A 15070-nucleotide genomic window follows, 5' to 3' on the forward strand; every position below is an offset into this window, starting at 1 on the left:
GCCACAGTCATCAAGACAGTATGGTACTGGCACAAAGACAGAAATATAGATCAATGGAACAAAATAGAAAACCCAGAGAGATATCCACACACCTATGGACACCTTATCTTCGACAAAGGAGGCAAGAATATACAATGGATTAAAGACAAGCTCTTTAACAAGTGGTGCTGGGAAAACTGGTCAACCACTTGTAAAAGAATGAAACTAGAACACTTTCTAATACCACACACAAAAATAAACTCAAAATGGATTAAGGATCTAAATGTAAGACCAGAAACTATAAAACTTCTAGAGAACAGGCAAAACACTCTCCGACATACATCACAGCAGGGTCCTCTATGATCCACCTCCCAGAATACTGGAAATAAAAGCAAAAATAAACAAATGGGATCTAATTAAAATTAAAAGCTTCTGCACAACAAAGGAAACTATAAGCAAGGGGAAAAGACAGCCTTCGGAATGGGAGAAAATAATAGCAAATGAAGCAACTGACAAAAAATTAATCTCAAAAATATACAAGCAACTTACGCAGCTCAATTCCAGAAAAATAAATGACCCAATCCAAAAATGGGCCAAAGAACTAAATAGACATTTCTCCAAAGAAGACATATGGTTGGCTAGCAAACAGATGCTCAACATCACTCATTATCAGAGAAATGCAAATCAAGACCACAATGAGGTACCATTTCACACCAGTCAGAATGGCTGCGATCCAAAAGTCTACAGGCAATAAATGCTGGAGAGGGTGTGGAGAAAAGAGAACCCTCTTACACTGTTGGTGGGAATGCAAACTGCTACAGCCACTATGGAGAAGAGTTGTGGAGATTCCTTAAAAAACTGGAAATAGAACTGCCTTATGACCCAGCAATCTCACTGCTGGGCATACACACCGAGGAAACCAGAATTGAAAGAGGCATGTGTACCCCAATATTCATTGCAGCACTGTTTATAATGGCCAGGACATGGAAGCAATCTAGATGTCCATCAGCAGATGAATGGATAAGAAAGCTGTGGTACATATACACAATGGAGTATTACTCAGACATTAAAAAGAATACATCTGAATCAGTTCTAATGAGGTGGATGAAACTGGAGCTGATTATACAGAGGGTGAAGTAAGCCAGAAAGAAAAACACCAATGCAGTATACTAACACATATATATGGAATTTAGAAAGATGGTAACGATAACCCTGTGTGCAAGACAGCAATAGATACACAGATGTATAGAACAGACTTTTGGACTCAGAGGGAGAGGGAGAGGGTGGGACGATTTGGGAGAATGGCATTGAAACACGTGTACTATCATGTAAGAAATGAATCGCCAGTCTAGGTTCAATACGGGATACAGGATGCTTGGGGCTGGTGCACGGGGATGACCCAGAGAGATGGTATAGGGAGGGAGGTGGGAGGGGGGTTCAGGATTGGGAACTCATGTACACCCGTGGTGGATTCATGTCAATGTATGGCAAAACCAATACAGTATTGTAAAGTAAAAACAAAAAAAGAAAAACAATTTTTTAAAAAAGATATATACTTGAATTAGAGTAGCCTACCATGATGTGGGTTCAGATTTACTTCAGAGTTCACCTTGCCCTATATGAAAGTAGAGTCAAAACGAGTTACAGACTGTAGTTCCAAGAGTCATTGAGTAAACGTTTGATTCTGGAATTGATCGTTGCTACTGTTTTAAGTTACCAATTAAAAATGTTTTTTGTTTTACAGCTGAAAAATAAGCTGGTTACTTTTCCTTAATTCTGTGTGTAACTAAATTAACTGATATGTTAATATTTAACTAAAATGTTACTAGACATTTTAGTTGTGAATCATAATGGCTTCCCTATAAATTAGCTTTTTCTGCTTAATAAGCCACCTCAATTTTGTGTTTTAAAAAAGTAAGTCACGATTTTGTGAGTTAGGGATTTGGGCCAGACTTAGGAGATTCTTCTGGGTCTGGCTTGGTTCACCCATGTGTCTGACCTGGGGGTGGCTTGCCCAAGAGCTGTCAGATGGCTTCAGCTGGACTCCTGGCTGATTCCCATGTCTCTTGCTGTCATCCTTCAGCAGGCCGGCTCAGCCTTGTTCACAGCATGGCCCATATACGGGGCTCCTAGAGAGCAGGAGAAAGCAGCAAGGCCATCGAGCCCTCGGCTTGGCACTGCCATTCTTTGCAATCTTTGGGTCAGAGCAAGTCGTGGGGCTGGTCCAGATTCTCCCAATGGGGGCTGTTACAAAGTGACATGTCTAAGGGCACAGATACAGGGAGGACAGTGATTTCTGTAACCTACCACATCAAAAATCTTGTTCTTTCAATATTTTGCTGATTGAAAAAGTAAGTTTTGTCTATTATTAGAAAATTTGAAAGCATATAATGTATCTTATAGATATTAACACCATCAGTAAATGTTTATCTGTCTTTAGAATAATATCCTGCAGAGTCTTTCTGATAGTTGGTTGTCTGAGTATTATTTATTAAATTGTCTGTTTTTTAACTTGACAGAATGAGAATGGTAATCATGAAATACTGATCTAGATTCCATGTAGTTATTCTTTTAACATTTTGTGTCTGAAATTTTGAATCGTGGTGTTGTTTGTATTTATTACAGATTCATTATGTTTTAAAACCAGATGGAGTGTTCATTGGTGCAATGTTTGGAGGTGACACACTCTTTGAACTCCGGTGTTCCTTACAATTAGCGGAAACAGAAAGGGAAGGGGGCTTTTCTCCGCACGTCTCCCCTTTCACTGCTGTCAATGACTTAGGACATCTGCTTGGGAGAGCTGGCTTTAATACTCTGACTGTGGTAACTATCAAGAGAATCGAGTAACCCATTAATCATACCGTTCAGAAATAATCTCTTTTTATCTTGATTGACACAAGGTAGGAATGTAAAATTTTTAGTTATTTGTTACCTAAATAAGTAACTCAAAAAGAAAAGGACCTCAGTTAGCAGGGAGGCTATTTTCTAAGACCTGCTTGTCCATCAGACCCTTAAGATCCAGAGCTGGGTGTACCATGAGAGACAGAGCATCCCTGATGGGGAGGAAGGCAGTGTCAGGAGCGTTCACAGCAGGGCCTCTCCCACCCGCTCTCAAGGAAAGTGGTGTCGTGTGAGGCGGAAGTGAGAGATTGTGCCTTCATGAGGCCCAGGGTTAGATCAGGTTAGACAGGCTCAAAATTAAAATAACTTTTTAAGGAGGTGTAGTGTGAGTATTGGAGAAGGAACCGGCAACCCACTTCAGCGTTCTTGCCTCGAGAATCCCAGGAACGGGGGAGCCTGGTGGGCTGCTGTCTCTAGAGTCGCAGAGTCGGACACGACTGAAGCAACTTAGCAGTGTGAGTATATGTCATAAAATCAGCCCACCAAAATGGCTGGTCATATCCATCCACGCTCTGACAGAAAGCAAGGGGCGCAGACTGCAGGGCCTCTGATGTTGGGAAGGGGCTGAGAGGGAAGGGAAGAGACACTAGACTGGAGGTGACATAGCCCTCATGGGCCAATGTGAGGAGCGCGTGCCTGGTCAGACAGCTCAGCAGGAATATTAGGGGACTCAAAGGTGAGGAAAAAGATGAAACCTCTATCCTGAGTCATCAAAAGAAAGCTAAATTATGTTAACAACATGCAGTTTTCTAAGTTGTAAAGTGGGTTATGTGTTCCAGAAAGATTCCCTTTGGTATATGATCTTCTCTATAGTTTTAAAATTAGAGGGTAATTTAATAATAACTTTATGCAGATTTATTCATGGAGACATATACATTGTCTCCAAAGTGCTATATTTACATTGCATCCTGACTAATTTTCAAAAACTCCTATGCAAATAAGCTTTTATATAATCAATTATGCAGGTTTATGTTGCATATAACATTAGATATATTTCTTCTATATTGCAATGGATTTTTATCTTTAAAGTGAAATCAAGTTAAATTAATATCATATAATTATATTTACACATATGACCCTCTTAATGAATTATTTTTTTTTAACTAGTTGGCATTCTAAGTGAAACTCATCTCCCTTCAGAATCATTTCCAGACTAGTATAGGAGAAAACTGTGAATATTATCCTTCATCTTGATTTGAATAAGACCTTTGACAAGGCTATTTTGGTACTCTTTTGATTGAGAAGGAGATGGTGCTTTTAGTTGGTTTCATTGAAATGTTTTCACAGGGTATTGTTTAATGGTAGGCATCAGCTTAGAAGGAATTCTTTTTTTTTTTTCATCTTAAAATCTCTTTTTAAAAATAGTTTCCCTATGTAGGAAAATACATAGAAAAGTGGACTATCCAGAGATGGTCTTATTAAAAAGTGCACATACAACTTAATCCATGCATGTGTTTGGAAAAAAAAAGAAAAACAGACAGAGAGGAACACAGCAGGTCGAAAATGAGTGGAGGTCTCCTGCCTTCTGACACCGCCCCGCCCCCGCCGCCGTCCCTCTCCACATGGATGCCTTTTGTCAGCTGCCGTGTGTGTCCTTTCAGACGCTCTTCCTCACAGAGTGGAGTGCAGTTGCATTGCTTAAGCATACATATACGACAATATAGATACTCTTTTTCTTTTTTCTATGTAAAGTCTTTTTTTCCCCGAGTCAATAACTTGTCTTAGAGATCTTCCACTACAAACGAATACCTACCATGTTCTTTTTTTTTGACAGCTATATAGTATTTTGGACTTCCCTTGTGGCTCAGCTGGTAAAGAATCCACCTGCAATGCAGGAGACCTGGGTTCGATCCCTGGGTTGGAAAGATCCCCTGGAGAAGGGAAAGGCTACCCACTCCAGTATCCTGGCCTGGAGAATCCCATGGACTGTGTAGTCCATGGCGTTGCAAACAGTCAGATATGACTGAGTGACTTTCACTTTCACTTTTCATATAGTATTTCATTGAACAGGTACACTTTATTTAACCTTTTCTGTGTTAATGGACATTTAGATTGTTTTCAGTTTGTTTGTTTTTTATATTCTTTCAAACAGTGTTGCCATGAATTTTCTTTTACACATAATCTCTGCACATCTGTCAAACTGCTGAGTCAAAGAATCTATGCATTTCAGATTTTGACATGTAAAATCACTGTCTATAAGGTAGCATTAATTGACATGCCTCATCAACAGTATATGTTAATTTCCTGCTTCTAAGTAATTTTGTGTCTCTAATGTTTAAAAAAAATGGTAATTGGTCATTTTGTTGTATGTTTCTTTAGGAATTAAAATGGGTATTTTTGATAACTGTTCTTTAGGGTTTTGTACTTGATTCTGTGCAACATTAAGTCCAAAATTGGACAGATATTAGATAAAGCTACAGAACACAAAAAGATCTGGATGCTTCAAAAGTAGTGCCAATATGATGAAATTTGACTTACGTGCAGCATTTTGATAGCACAGGGGAAAAAAGGAAGTGTTTTATATTCAGGGTTAGTTTCCATCACAGACAGACTCCTACATCTGAGTGGCTAACACAATTTTTATCAATCCCAGCCATTCTGGTTGGGCAGCTCATCTCCATCCTATGGTTGTGCCATCTGGGCCTTGTGTCCCATAAGGTCACTGCCCCAGACATGCCCTGGAAAAGGCTCCCTAGCTATTTATTACCTGCCTCCACCTCACTTTTCTTTTGCCAGAAGACATGTGTGGGGCTGTGACATGTCCAGGAGTACCTGGATATTTGGGGAGCATCAGTGCTCTCTGCCACTGTCCCAACAGTGAACTCCTGTATCGAACTTGAGAAAGAGCGGGACACATTGCTCACCACGTCACTCAAGAAATAAACTGTGTCTGTCAAGCTGTGTGTCCGTTCCTAAACTAGTCCATGCGGTTTTGCTGCAGCACTGGGAGGAGGATGGAAGCATCTTGGGAGATGACCCTGTTTGACTCTGGGTGTCACATTTAGAGAGAGATTAGTATTGACTATGTAGAGAAAAATGAAGTTGGCATGTGTAAAGATTTTGTCTAGAAGCCTAACCCTCCCCCTAAAAAGTTATAGTGTCCTAGAAGACTTTTCAAAGACTGGAAGAAAAGGATCGTTTACAGAGTACAGAACAGACTTTGTGTGAATCCCAAGGAGAGAATTAGAAGCAGTTGATGACGTTATAGGAAGGTTACTGTTAAAATAGCAAGCATGTACCCTGCAATTTGAAATCTTTGTAAATCAAGTGTAAGCGAGATAATACCTGCAAAGAGGATTGCAAAGAAGATTCCTGCTTACTGTGAGAGATCAGTCTGGGGAATTTCTGCGACTTCTTCTCTGATCTAGATCCTTGGTAATGAATGCCAAATGAAGATTCTGCTTTCTTTTTAAATAGGACACTGATGAAATTCAAGTTAACTATCCTGGGATGTTTGAATTGATGGAAGATTTACAAGGTAAGACACTTTAAGGAATTTTTCGGCCCCTTTTGAGAGTCGTATTTTGCGAGCTGACTGTGCAGGCACTGGGGCCAAGCCCTGGAGATACACTGGGTAAGGAGAAAGTGGACTGGCTTGATGGAGTTTTTAATACAAGCTGGGTGCAGCCAACCTGAGGCAGCGGCCACAACGATAAATGTTAAACTAGACTTGTGGTAGGTGCTGTGCAGTAGGGGAACTTGGTGACTGCCCACAAAAGGCCAGCAGGACTTTCTTGAAGGAGTGCGTGAGGATGGCAGGACACCTCAGTGACTTTCTCGAGCAGCACTTGGCAGCTCGGATCCAGGCACAAGAAAGCAAGTAGCTGGCTTACCGTAGGACTGGGGGTTGCCAGAGGGTTAGGTGGGCTAGGTCCTGGTCTGGGAGAGTCAGTGAAGTCCTGTCTGAGGAAGCGATGGCTGTACCCTGAAAAATGAAGTGAGGCCACTGGGAGAAGCAGGAAGGACATGTGCAAAGGCCCTGTTGCAGGGGAGAACATGGTGAGAACCGAAAGAGGGGCATTGTGGCCGGAATATAGGGAGTGAAAAGAAGAGAGGACTGATTAAATTGGGAGGTAAATGGGGGCCTTGTAGCCTTTGTTAAGATCGTTTGTCTTTTTCTTAAAATGCCCCTTGAGATATTTTAATGGGGGAGGGGTCATGATGTCAGATTTGTATTTTTAGGTGGATTGGCAGATAAATTAGTAGGGAGACATTGCTGTAAAGCTTACTGAGAAATGACGGTGGTTTGGACTAAGGTGGTGACAGTAGAGATGGTGAGAAGTGAATGAATTGGATTCAGGAAACATTTAGGAGATAAACGTGACAGTTCCTGCTGGTGGATTACATGTGGGCTGATAAGGAGAGAGGCATTTCCAACCTGGCACTGAGTTTCTAGTTCTCGAAGCCAGATAGATGGTGCCCTTCACTGATAGAGAAACAGTAGAAGACAGCCAAGTGTGAGCAGGCACAGCTCTTGAATTCATACCTGGGCATGTTGTGTGGGAAATGCTTCTGAAATCCCTGAGGTGAGACATCAGGTAGGGGTTGAGTGCGTGGCTGTGTAGCTCAGAGGAGGCAAGTGGCCCAGGTAAACATTGTGAGTCACTGTCAATAGGTGGTATGAGAAGCAGCTGCCTGACGCGAGAAGAGAAAGCAGCCTGGTCCGGAGCCTTTAGAAACCTAATGCACAGTGAGTGCATAAGAAGAGGAGGAGCCTGCAGAGACTGAGGATGTGTAGCTAGCAGGGTGCTAAGGAGAAACAGCAGAAAGGGATCGTATTACCTAGACTAAGAGACCCTAAAGAGTTCAAAGCAAAGGGAGCGTCAAATGCTGCTCGGAAGCGCGATGTGGACTGAAAGGAAAGCCCACTGACGGAAGATGAGGAAGCTTTGGTGACCACAGGGAGCGCTCTGCTGTTGGCATGGGCTTGGTGGGAGAGGTGGAGGTAAGGGGAGTAGGCTGACACCTATGGAGGGGGTGGCTAGGGCAGCAGGCATCCATCTTCTCAAGAAACTTGATTATGAAGAAGAGGGGAGAGAGGGCAGGGTTACAGGTGTGAGTGGGGGAGAGGGATGGGAGATGGGCTGAAGTTTTTTTATTATGTTTCATCTTAAGACTTGAATTTATTGAACAGTTGATTAGAAGAACCTAAGTGCTTCCGTAGAAGAAGTGACTCTAGAAGAGAGAGAGAGGACAATTAATCAGGTCAGGTACCCGAGAAGGTGGAAGGGGATGAGATCAGAGGAGGAGGGCTGCCCTTGGACAAGACTGGACAGGCCCACATGGAAGGGAAGAGGGACAGTGCAGTGGTCACGGGTGTTTGGTTTGATAACAGGAGGTTCCCATCTGATGGATCGACACTCTCCTTCAAGCAGAGTGTAAAGTCATATGCTGCTGCTGCTGCTGCTAAGTTGCTTCAGTCGTGTCCGACTTTGTGCGACCCCATAGACGGCAGCCCACCAGGCTCCCCCATCCCTGGGATTCTCTAGGCAAGAGTACTGGAGTGGCTTGTCATTTCCTTCTCCAATGCATGAAAGTGAAAAGTCAAAGTGAAGTCGCTCAGTCGTGTCCGACTCTGAGCGACCCCATGGACTGCAGCACGCCAGGCTCCTCCGTCCATGGGATTTTCCAGGCAAGAGTACTGGAGTGGGGTGCCATTGCCTTCTCTGTAAAGTCATATACTGAGACTCAAAGGGTCAGAGGTTTGCAAATGAGTAGAGATTTTATATAGTCACTGTAGAGAATAGGAAGGTGAATGGATCAGGGAGAGTTGTCGAATTTGAAGGATGCATTTGAAGTTGGTCAGATGCATCTGTGACATTCTCTGACAATAGCTGGCAGCTGGGGACCTGGCACAAAACAGAGTTGTATCAGTCTGGCTTGGGGCTTTACTAATTGAGAATAACAAGAAGACAAAGGCAAAAAAGAATTCCAAAAATGTAACTGAGATAATAGGGCAAAATCTAAGCTGGAAGAAAAAGGAAGTAATGAAAAAAAGAAGGGGGAGGAGGAGCTGATGAACTGGGAGAAAGTAGAGGAGGTCAGAGGATGACCGTAGTTGAAAGACATGAACACGCTTGAAGGAAGGAGGATATGGTCAGAAGATAGGACGTTTGGATTGGTGATTTTAGAAGTGCTGACTCGTCCAGGACACGTTACAGGTGTGATGGCAGAGGTGGTGTGATGGAGAATCCCACGGGTGGTAAAGAGCCTCAGAAGTCTTAGAGGCCCTGGTGCTTGCCAGTTATTAACCTTGAAGTCCTCCAGAGTGGTGGCACCACGTGGGGTACAGAGGGAACCTGAGCCAGGTGCCAGACCCTTTGCTGAATCAGAGGAGGGCCTGGGAGCCTGATGTCTGACAGCCGGAGTGGAAGAGGGTTCCAGCCAAATGGTCTGGGTCTTCACAGAGCATAGGGGTTAGCCTAGGTGTTCAGTAAAATGCACTAATTGTAACCATACAGCTGCTTGTATTTTCAAGTATTATATAAACCACAGACTAGTACCTTTTCAGCCCCTCGAAGATTGCATTATGCCCCTTTCCAGTTGATAACCCCGCCTTCCCTCCCCCTGCTGGTTTCAATCAGTCATATATTTTGAGGACCTGTTGCCTAATATTCACCTTTAAGCGGCTTTGCGAGTTTTTCTCTTTACTGTAAAGCCTTTTACACAAATCGTGTCTTTTAGTCTTTAATGTTTCTTATTCTTAAGAGGATTAAGAGGAATTATCTAAAGATAACTTGTAAAAATAATATTTATCAACATTGATAGAAAGATTAAATGGTTGATTTTATATTCGTTCACTTACTGTTTGTTGAGCATCTACCATGAGCCAGTGTGGAAATAACAGTTTCTGATCATAGGGAACATACGCTCTAGTAGAGAAAGAGATACGCAGAGACAGACATATGCTTTTAACTGTAAAGTGGGATAATTCTTTTTAAAAAGTGCAGGGAGAAACACAGAAAAATCCCTAAGTCTGCTTACAGAATCAGGGATGCTTCTGCAGAAGAGGCAGCACCTAAGCTGAAGCGAGTTCATGCTGGAAGAAGGAAGGGGTGGGTGCCCCTCTGGGGGTCAGGCCTTGCATTCCAGGCCAAGGGAAAGGCCTGTGTAAACTCACGGAGACTCCAGAGGGGACACTCAGCCTCCACTTTCCTAACTGGGAAACTGCATCGTAATTCAGCATTGCTCAGATAGGTAGAATGGGAGGATGATGGGAAGTGATGTAGGCGAGTCCTTCAGAGGCTTTTCTAGACTTTATCAGGGGAGCCCTGCAGTCTGTGGGGAGAATTTCGTGTGGAGGAGGGACAGTCAGATTGATGTGAGAGCAAGCTCACCCTCCAGCATCCTTTATGAGGCCTGTTCGTGAGGAAGAGACCGGCTAGCATGGTTACCCTCTCCTGTTTTGCGTGAGGAGACTGGGCACAGAGGAGTGACTAGCCCAAGGTGCCGAGCTTGGGTAAGTGCTAGAGCCAGGGCTTAAGCCCAGGGTCGCAGCATCAGTCACATCCTGAGACGTCGGCCACTGTCCCCCGGAGAGCCCCGAGGCAGCTGGCGTGGCAAGAAGGGTGGTTGAGGGGCGAGCGCCGGAGGGGGGCGCTCGGCAGACTCCCAGGGGTGCTGCTTTGCGGACCGGAAGATGGTACTACCGTCTGGTGGGTTTTCGGCGTTTTACATCATGTTACACTTTTTTCTTGATGGTGGTGATGTTTCTCATTTAAGCTGCTATTATTCATTCACAGAAGAAAGTCCAGAACATTGACCTAATTTTGCAAAACAAGTTGTGTATCAGCTGAGGAACACATGAGAAGTTTTGGAGGCTTTCACAGTAGTTTTAAGGTAAGTTCAGTTGTTATTTTTTTAGACAATACTCAGTATTGTTCCTAATAAACCATAATAAATCAGACCTTTTTTTAAATAAGCAATTGAACTTAACCTTAAAAACACTGTGAGAGTCTTAAACAGTTACCCAAATCCTTCTGTTATCCCAAGGCCCAGAGCTGGTCAGAAGTCCCCAGATGTGTTTCCCAGGTGATCTCCAGGAAAGGTCAACCAGGCTGTGTTATACAGGTGTTAAAACTTGAGTTTAATAGAGCTAAGCCCCAGGTTATTTAAGGGCCAGAGCTGGAATTATGATCCCAAAGTCTAGACTTTGTGTGCCATATGACACTGCTTCTCTAAGGAGAAGATTCTCATGTGAGGGAAGGGTAGGTGTCCCTAGCAACAGTTAGTAACACATTAGTGTCTTTGAGTTTCTGTATCAGAAATCAATGTACCTAATAATCTTTATTAGTATATCCAGTATATCAGTTCTTCACGCTTCCCAGGTGGCGCTAGTAGTCAAGAAACCCACCTGCCAATGCCAGAGACGTAAGAGACATGGGTTCGGTCGCTGGGTCAGGAAGATCCCCTGGAGGAGAGCATGGCAACTCACTCCAGTATTCCTGGGCTTCCCTGGTGTCTCAGACAGTAAAGAATCTGCCTGCAGTGCGAGAGACCTGGGTTCTATCCCTGGGTTTGGAAGATTCCCTGGAGGAAGACAGAGCAACCCACTCCAGTATTCTTGCCTGGAGAATCCCCATGGACAGAGGAACCTGGCAGGCTACAGTCCATAGTGTCACAAAGAGGTTGGGCATGACTGAAGTGACTTAGCACAGCACAATACCAGTTATGTAGAAGGCATTTAGAATTTCTGGTGCATTAAATATTTCCAGTAAAAAAATTAAACCTTTTTTTCACTGGTGTTGCCTCTACTGTGTAAGTCATAGCAAGTAGGAAGTTAAATGAAAGCACCACTGCGCCATGTATTGTCGTCAGCAATAAATCCTTCCAATACGAGTCCCAGTTTGCCTCTGGCCTCTTGTTGCCGTTGATAGTCATTATGTGGGATAATTTTTTTATATTGGATTGTGTAATGCATTAAAATTTTAGTGTTGGAAGCCTTTAGAGATCATCTAGCCTGGCCACCTTGAGGCCCCAGAGCGATGGATCTAAGGTCATCTAGCTACTTCATGACTGCAAGAGTAAGATCCACCCTCTTCATAGCGATTCATCTCTTGATACTAGTTTGTATAATATTTCTCTTGTTCTTAATGAATTGGGACTGTTTTACTCACAGGATATGGCACATTGCTTTTAGTATCAGAGTTTTATTATTTTAGGGAATAATAAGGACCTTTTGGGGATTGGAGAAACCAAACAGATTTACTCATTCCACCTAATTTGTTGATTGTTTTTCATAAGGCCATTGGAAACCTGGGAGATTATTACTTTTAAATAACTAAAGAACATTGACATTGGGAATTTTATCGGTATCTCTTCTAAAAGTAGAAAAACAAAACTAAGAAACTGATTTTTGATCATATAATATATAGAGAATAAATGTAAAGGGTTTTTAATTTTGATTCTTTTAATTTTGCAAGCTAGTTTAAAATGTGGGCTTTCAAAGTAATTTCATTCAACTGTATTCATTAAAAATATTAAATATATAACATTAGATTTTAGTGAACAAGAAGATAACATAATCCTAGCTTTTAGCTATCAATTTGAAGGAAAGAAATCTAAAAATTTCTTTTTTAAAAACATTAAGAAAAGTGCCCCTGAAGAGAATGTACATAATTGTTTCCTAATCTGGGATCAGTAAAATGTAAAATCTGAGAACACGCAGTTTTGGTACGACCTAATGAGTCTTGAGGCTTCCTTGGTAGCTCAGCTGGAAAAGAATCCACCTGCAACGCAGGAGACCCCAGTTCAATGAGTCTTCAAACCCTCTTGCAGATTTCACGTTCATACTTAGATTTATGGCTTAGAAGGAGTGATGTGTTGCACCAATGTCCTATCCTTCTTCAAAGAGCCGCTGAAAAGGGCATGAAACGTGGCATCACTAGAAAGACACTTGCCAGCTCCTGATGACTCACGTGGAGGGCCTGTGGCCTTGCTTTGGTCCAGCTGGCTTACCATAGTCCATTGCTGCCAAATAAAGTGTGCTTATGGGGCTTGCGTCCTGGAATTTGACTTGTCTCACTACCCAGAAGCTTCAAGTAGCTTTGCCTGAGGGTCACTACCTATGATCTGAGAGCAAAAGGAGATTATCTTACATGACTGTCAGAGGTGGGGAAACGGGTATTCCGTTGGATGAGAGAAGATTAAATCTGGGCTATTGAGCTGCTCGGGTGTTTGCTGAATCATCTCAAACCTCTAGTGTGTTTTTAGGGATGGGTGAGAGTAACTGTGCTTGGAATAGAAAAGCCCTCCTGCACCGAGACACGATGCTGGCAGCTGCGGCAGTGTACCGAGGTAAGGAGGCTGCCCGTTCTCCCAGCCACGCTCACTACTGTCCCGTGCCCTGTCATCCTTATCCCCTAAAATCGCATTGTCCTTTCTAGGCTACCTTCAGATTTCTTGTCCTTTTCTCAAAACACAGATCCTGTGACTGTTTATCCTTTTCCCCCAAAGCCCTATTTCTTCACTGTCAGCTTCTCAGTGTTGAGGATTTTTTCACAAGAGCCTTTCTCAGAAACCCATGAGTATTCTAATATTCATTTCTCTTTTGGAGGACATACTTTTTTTGAACAGATTTTTTTTTCCTACTTGCATTTTTTAAAAAATTTAACCATGATTTGTTTTCATAGAAATGTACAGAAATGAGGATGGTTCTGTGCCTGCCACATATCAGATCTATTACATGATAGGATGGAAATATCATGATTCACAGGTATTAATATTGATCACTTTTCTTCCTGTGTTGATGTTTCCATTTTCTTTTTATTTATTTACTTACGGTGGGGGATTTTTTTTTTTAATATAAGCTAGCATTAAAGGGTTTAATTAGAGCTATAGATATTTATTCGTAACGGCCTTTCTGTTTATTATTTTCAGGCGAAACCAGCTGAAAGAGGTTCGGCAACCGTATCATTTGGAGAGCTTGGAAAAATAAACGATCTTATGTCACAGGGGAAGAAGTCACAATAAATCTTTTATTCAGTGTTAATGTAGTCCAGATTTCTCATCAGTGATTGGTAACTCTCACATCTAAAATTACTGCATTCTGAAGCAAGAAGCAATATATAAGCTATTTACCATCAGACTTTTCTAATAATTAGAATCGCCTAATACTCCATCTATGTTTAGTAGTGATTTCAATTTCACATGTTTCCTATTTTAATATGGATATTATTATCTAGTAATTTGAGAGACTAGTTTGCAGAATCAACCTAAAAGCAAGAAGGTATTTCTCTGAAAAATCCAAAGATGTTCATGTATATAAATGAACATTTCCTCTGTCTGAGCTTTTGTTATTTCTTTGAGAGGACATTAGCAGTGGAGAAGAGGGGATGAGGGGAAGGACAAGTTGGTAGATTCTTTAGTTTTCTGGTTCTTTGGCATAAAATTGTAGACTTTTATAACAACTACTCTAAGATACTTAAGCCAGAATTATTTGTGATACTGTCTTCCTTGCTCTTTAAAGAGGAACAGAGGATGATGAACCTCTTTAGAGCTATTGAGTAGTTTTGTACTTTGGAATAGCATCTTCTTGAATCCTTCCTTGCCTTTTTACAACCATCGGAATTCTGATCTTATTTGTTTTTCACCTCCACCATGTGAGAGTCTATCGTTTCACACTCTACCTTAGTTAAGAGGAGAACTTAACTAAGTCCTTTTTTAGAGGATTTTGCAGGATTACAAAGGCGAAATCCCACGTCAGGCACCTGCGCAGTGGTGAGCAGTGCTGTCGGACTTTGCCGTCTCAGGCCTCTGGCGCTGCTCTGCTGATCTAAGTCCACTGTCCTGCCGTCATGACCCAAGTGACCGGGAGCAGCGCAGAACAGGAGGAGGAGGGCGGCTGCAGGGCCGTGGGGCAGGTGGGGCGGTGCTGGGAGGCACCCAGAGTGACTTCAGGTGTGTTAGCACCAGGCGGTGTCAAGTCACTTGCCGTGCTTTTCATTCCGGGGGCACAGGCCACCGCTTCCTCAGCCTTGGGGGGTTATTACAGGCTTTGCTTCTCTCTGTCTCTCTCCCCTCCTGCCTGCCCTCTACCAGTAAGCACCAGGCTCTCCCTCAGTCAGGGTTGGGTCTCACACGGTAGGTATTCAGCTCCATTTTGAGTCAAATTAAACTATGTGAAGTCAGAAAGAAAAACACCAATACAGTATACTAATGCATATATAGGGAATTTAGAAAAATGCTAACG

The 15070-nt window shown here is 42.6% G+C and overlaps 1 protein-coding gene across 8 annotated transcripts in view; it reads left to right on the forward strand.

Annotated features, from left to right (window-relative positions):
• The window catches only part of NDUFAF5 (NADH:ubiquinone oxidoreductase complex assembly factor 5), a 32663-nt gene extending 18793 nt beyond the window's left edge, over window positions 1–13870 (forward strand). For 2 of the 8 annotated variants that reach the window (XM_004014164.5, XM_042230424.1), the window contains 5 exons: window positions 2605–2802; window positions 6298–6358; window positions 13093–13176; window positions 13512–13594; window positions 13759–13870. In XM_004014164.5, the coding sequence (XP_004014213.2) occupies window positions 2605–2802; window positions 6298–6358; window positions 13093–13176; window positions 13512–13594; window positions 13759–13851 (519 nt within the window). In that variant the 3' untranslated portion in view covers window positions 13852–13870. Of the gene's footprint in view, window positions 1–2604; window positions 2803–6297; window positions 6359–10622 lie in introns of all 8 variants that reach the window. The other 6 variants (XR_006055810.1, XR_006055809.2, XR_006055808.1 and 3 more) reach the window with 6 other exon arrangements.
• The last annotated feature ends 1200 nt before the right edge of the window (window positions 13871–15070 follow it).

This window comes from Ovis aries, chromosome 13 (genome assembly GCF_016772045.2).
Source record: "Ovis aries strain OAR_USU_Benz2616 breed Rambouillet chromosome 13, ARS-UI_Ramb_v3.0, whole genome shotgun sequence".
Taxonomy (NCBI): Eukaryota; Metazoa; Chordata; class Mammalia; order Artiodactyla; family Bovidae; genus Ovis; species Ovis aries.